The sequence below is a fragment of the Morone saxatilis genome, unplaced genomic scaffold (assembly GCF_004916995.1).
Source record: "Morone saxatilis isolate NCDOM2014 unplaced genomic scaffold, NCSU_SB_2.0 Contig15, whole genome shotgun sequence".
NCBI classification, from domain to species: Eukaryota; Metazoa; Chordata; class Actinopteri; family Moronidae; genus Morone; species Morone saxatilis.
Window position 1 is genome coordinate 24,077,194 of NW_023339707.1, and position 5,613 is coordinate 24,082,806.

The 5,613-nt window shown below is 43.9% G+C and overlaps 2 protein-coding genes across 3 annotated transcripts in view; one reads left to right on the forward strand and one right to left on the reverse strand.

The window, feature by feature from the left end:
• The window catches only part of adrm1 (adhesion regulating molecule 1), a 5,292-nt gene extending 2,088 nt beyond the window's left edge, over positions 1-3,204 (forward strand). Inside the window, exons 3-9 of one of the 2 annotated variants that reach the window (XM_035656333.1) lie at positions 128-338; positions 458-536; positions 668-804; positions 1,112-1,246; positions 1,763-1,920; positions 2,092-2,194; positions 2,742-2,830. In XM_035656333.1, the coding sequence (XP_035512226.1) occupies positions 128-338; positions 458-536; positions 668-804; positions 1,112-1,246; positions 1,763-1,920; positions 2,092-2,194; positions 2,742-2,830 (912 nt within the window). Of the gene's footprint in view, positions 1-127; positions 339-454; positions 537-667; positions 805-1,111; positions 1,247-1,762; positions 1,921-2,091; positions 2,195-2,741 lie in introns of both variants that reach the window. The other variant, XM_035656332.1, reaches the window with a different exon arrangement.
• Positions 2,882-5,613, reverse strand: part of lama5 (laminin, alpha 5) — a gene marked incomplete in the record, with an annotated part of 94,581 nt that continues 91,849 nt past the window's right edge. Inside the window, 2 exon segments of the mRNA XM_035656331.1 lie at positions 2,882-4,648; positions 5,453-5,572. Of these exon segments, the coding sequence (XP_035512224.1) occupies positions 4,500-4,648; positions 5,453-5,572 (269 nt within the window).

The following is a 5,613-nucleotide window of genomic DNA, read 5'->3' on the forward strand; positions in this document are numbered from 1 at the left end:
TGTTCATCTGATCTTCCTGTTTACGTTAAACCTGCCTTGAGCCACCACATGGGAATAACTTTTAACTTACTCTGTGGATAATGAAGGTCTGATTTCAAAGAATTTCCACTTTGCTGATTTTCATCAGGAGCCAAAGACCGACAAGGACGAGGAGCACTGTCGTAAGGTGAACGAGTACCTTAACAACCCTCCCATTCCTGGAGCGCCAGGCAGCGGAGGCGGCAGCGGCCATGAGCTCTCCGCACTCGGGGGAGAGGGAGGCCTGCAAAACCTGCTGGGAAATATGAGCCACAACCAACTGATGCAGCTGATTGGACCAACAGGACTTGGAGGACTGGGTGAGCAGCACTGGATGTTTCTCTGACTGTTTTTCCCTTGTACTTTCTTACACACCCTGTCACCTGTTTTCAGACCTCAGTTTGGACCCTTTTTAATTTGTTTGTGTCTGTCTAAGGAGGTCTGGGAGCTCTAGCAGGACCAGGACTTGCTAACTTGCTGGGTAGCGGAGGACCAGCCACTAGCAGCTCCTCCTCCAGGTGAGGCAGAAGACCCCACACACACATCAGCTCGCATCTCCACTGCCGTTACAGATGTAGAACAGAGTACATGTAAAAATATCATATAAATCTGGCTTCTTCCCCTCTGTCGCCCTGCTCCTCCTCCTCAGCTCTCGTAGCCAATCAGCAGCAGCTACTCCTTCATCAGGCGGGGCCTCTCGGCTGAGCTCCTCTCAGGCCCCCACCACCCCTGTGACTCCTGCTGCCTCAGCTGTCTCCCCTACTACTGTTGCTCCCTCCACACCAGGTACATATCGTACAGTGCCGTCATTATGCGTCAGTCGTCTGCCAGTTAATCACTGCTTTTATTTCCTGGACCTCATTAAAAGCAGACTGCTTCATGTGACGCTTTAAAATCCCCTTAAAACCACCAAGGCTTACAAAGCAAGAGGCACAAGTTGTGTTTAGTGTTTGATTAAAGTATAAAAGAGAGTTTTAATGACAATAATTCATCCTATTGCATTTTTTAATAAAGAGAAGAAAACCAAAAGTATCACGTTTTCATTTTTAATAGCATGTTTGCATGGACTCTTTGTTGCTTGTCTCATATACAGCCTCGGCTCAGACCCCAGTGGTCCCAGCCTCTGTTGGAAGCCCCGGCTCCCACCAGCCCATCCAGCTCAGTGACCTTCAGAACATCCTCGCCACCATGAACGTGCCGGCTTCTGCGGCTGCTCAGGGATCAGCGGGTGAGCGGCAGATGATTGAATGTGGGGTAGACGTCTTGGTATAGTTCTGATTTAGGACTTTATTGTTACTAATGTCACTAAAAGTATAAAAACAGCATCAGCTAAAAATGTGTCCTGGAAAATCTGGAAATTTAGAGACGAGTTTTCACGGTTAAAATGACCAAATATCCTGACAACAATGTATTTTGTCCCTCGCTCAGATCGTCTACATAAACCTGGGTGTGTATTTTGTTTGCTACTGGTGGGAGGATACACTGCACAGTATGACACTTGTAAACTAGAATTAAATGTGTCAATACTAGGTCTACTGGGAAATTCTGAACATTTGTAAACAAGTACTGGCCTGTATTGTCAAGAAAAACTCCTGGAAAATGATTTCTTAAGGAGTGGAGACCCTGTGAATGAGGCCAAGAAGAGAAATAAGGTCAATGAAGAAGAGAATAAAAAGGAGAGAGAGTGGAGTGAATACAGTGTTTCATTAAGTGTGACTGACAGGACTCCTCTCCCTCTCTGTAGTGGACCTGGCCAGTGTTTGCACCCCAGAGATGATGGCTCCCATCCTGACTAACGCCGAGGTCCAGCAGAGGCTCCTGCCGTTCCTCCCCAGCGGAGAAAGTTTACCTCAGAGCGCTGAGGAGATCCAGAACACACTGAACTCGCCTCAGTTCCAGCAGGTAGGAGGAGCGGACAAAGAGAACAGATCGATGGTAGAGCATGAGGTGGTGGAACATGCAGTGTGTTACCAGTAACCTCCATCATGGTGTTATTGAATGAGGCCATTAATGTGTGTCGTTGCTGCAGCGTGATGTCAGACAGTGTGTGACTGTGATTGGTCCCTCCTTCAGGCGATGAGTATGTTCAGCAGTGCCTTGGCCTCTGGGCAGCTCGGCCCTCTCCTGAGTCAGTTCGGTCTGCCGGCAGAAGCTGTGGACGCTGCCAACAGAGGAGGTGAGACCACACACACACACACACACACACACACACACGGCCAATGCTGATTATCTCAAAAGTCCAGAGGATCAGTTTGATTTGTCTCTACTAAAAATATTGTGTGTGTATCAAAGCCTGATATCTTCTTCCTCTGTGCCATAGAACTATTCAAAATACATAATGAGCCCTTTAACATTTGATAGAAAACTACACACTATATGGAATATCTACTACTATGTGATGCTTTCACATTTATATGAATTGTCAACAGTGGAAAGATGGTGTGATTGAAAATGGAACATCTATGTGGATCTATCACTTCTGCTGTAAAGGAGAACACATACTCTTTACATTAAACACATACTGACATCGAGTCGTCCTGCTCATCCCCAACACACACGTTATTTGTCAGACGGCTGAAAGAGTGTGAATGTTGTCCCCATCGCTAACATTGAAACTGCTGTAGGAGGAATCACAGTGGCCATGTGTGATGTGAGCGTGTGAATATATTATTTGTTGTGAATGAGTTATCTATAACACGTTTTGTATTTCGTGTCCCCGTCAGATGTGGAGGCGTTTGCCAAAGCCATGCAGGGCAGTAAAGGAGACTCCAAAGAGAAGAAAGATGACGACGAGGACATGAGTCTGGATTAGAGCTCACGCTGCCGAGCAACTCAACTGAGTCAAATCTGTGATTCCTCTTTATTTCTTTATTTCCCCCCCCCTCTTTCATGTTACCTTTCTATACCAAAGGCAACACTCTGCTTCTTCTCAGGACGAACAGCACGGGTCAGCAGAGCCGTTTTCACTGTGACCACCTTGTAAACCCTCCGACCTGACCTCCGTTTAGTTCTACTGAACCTTACTTTTACTCTGAAAGGACAGTTTTGTGTTCGGGGACTGAGCCTTAAGTTTGATTTTACTTTCTTCCTTTTGTTACCACAGTTCAGACTGTCAGCGAGTGCGGATACTTTCAGGCTTTTTGTGATTTACTCTTTAATAAAAAAAATCATACTGGCAAACAACAACACAGCTCCAGGTGTGTCTTTAACACAGGGACACAAACACTGAAGAGTACCGTTTGTATGAAAAAAACAAACAAAACTTTATTTAGAAATACATTTACAACACATGAGGGTGGGAGTGAGTGGGAGGCACAGCTTATTTGTGTGAGATATAAAAGTGGTTATACTATATACAAGCTTCACACTCATGTTTGGTACATGTTTACATTGATGATGGAATGGAGGCGGGAAACGCTGCCTGCAACCTGAACAGGAGTGGGCTGATGGGATTTGGAGTCTCATGTTTATGACTTCATCTGACAGCTCAACACCAGAGTGAGTACAGAGTGAGTACAGAGTTTCAGATACTGACATTGTAACACTGGTCATTCAATTTGGATTTAACTGGCTGACAGACACATAATTACGATAAATCAAATGTGACCTGAACGCATCGTTATTACTACGTTTGATAGAAAAGGTCAGCAGAGCAAACATGGACTTGGGCTGTTTTTCCCAAAATAAAAACAGATTACATGTTGGAGATTATGTGTGAGGAAGATGAGAAAGGTGACTAATGCCACAGCAGCCATTTTGACATGAAATAGGGTAAACACAGGTTTATCAAACACTTATTAAGGTTCCTTTCCATTTAGGGTAGCAGAGCCCTGACTCTTTTTTTACCCGAATGAAAGAGAACTTTAATTAGTATCATCTGCTGTGAAAAATGCCCATTGGAACAGCCAGTGTCTTGTTCATGTTTGCATCACTTAGACTTGATTAAGTGATATTTCCAAACGTCCAGTCGTAGTCCCCGTTGCAGGTAACGTCTCCCACCTGTGCTGCCTGAGGATGTTGCTCGTACATTAGTGTTCACAGTGTTCTGACTCAGTAGGTATTAACATTCTCTGCGAGAGATGCACGATAAACAGCCGTATACATTATTTACTCGAATATATTGCAGATTCAGGAAATGAGTTTGGGACCAGAAATGACATCAGCATCTGTTTGCAAAAGCAAGAAAAATCAAGCTGTGTGGCTTTTATTTACAATATACTACACGTTTAATCATTGGTTTATGATCAGAGTTGAGTTGTACCAGTCTTGTATCAGTGCATCTCTGTGTGCTGAGAGTTGTCACAAACCAGTAACATTGCAGCAACAAAATGGGAAAATATAAAATATACACTTTTCTGAAAATAGAAAATAAATATTAATATATATATTTTAAATTAGCTACAGTAACATGACACCCACCACCAATAATTTGCAGTTGGGGAATGTGAGGATAAGACTGTGTGTGTGTGTGTGTGTTGGGTCTACATGTGTGGGCAACCCTGCGTCCCCACAGCTCCGTGCACTGCGAGCGGTTTGGACAACATAGCAGGTCTGTGGTTGATCGATGCTTGGCGGATGCAGCCGTGGAAGGCTGGCAGGCTGGCGGGTAGACCAGGAACTGTGACGCCATCTGGTGGACAGAGAGAGGAACAACATGTTACAAAAGAAAGCAAGAACAGAGAGAGAAAGAGGTTATCAGATGGCTGTGAATCCCCCAACCAACCAGCCATAACATCCACTAGTGTCAGCAGACTGTAACGTGCATTCTGGCAATTTCACAATCAATGTACACAGGTGGGATTCATTCTAGGTTATCACAACTACAACAAGCAAATGAAATCTCATTCATTCCATTGGGAATGAGGGTATCAAGGAAGAATATTCAATACAGCTTCCTTCGGAGAGGGATTGTGTCCCAAAACAAATTTAGGACATCACAATGAGTTCTGTAAAAACTGACCCCAACTATTTTCTGCCATTTTATAGACTAAATGATTAATCAATAATAAGTTGCAATCCTAAAGACAACAAAGGAGAAATAAAGGCATTTCAGCTGTAATTTTATAAAATAAGTCATTTGAGAACAAAAAATATCACAATATTATGGAAAAATGCAATATTTGTGTTGATAGAAGAATAATCTATTTCAAGTGAAAGGTTGGAATTATATATATGTATATATGAGTAAACAGATGAGGATAGATGTGGAGGATGTATTGCGATCTATTGAGCTTTCACCAATAAGGAAATATTTAGTGTGAAACGTCAGGACATTGTCCTGAGTGGGTTCGATCCACCCCGAATCCCAAACAAACTAATATAAATGATATCAGACGGTGTTTAAAGTTTCACACTCTGAAGCTTTGTCCTTCTCAGTTCGATGCACCCAGGTGTGTGTGCGTGTGTGTGTGTGTGTGTGTGTGTGTGTGCTCACCAGGTACTCCACCAAGGTAAACAGTCTCTTTGGCCCCTGCAGAGCGGCTCTGTTTGGGACCGACACTGTGCTCGCTGGCTGCATCGACATGGAGCTGCAGGACGTTGTTCTTCTTCACCACTGGAGACCGGACAGACGACACATCATCATCATCATCATCA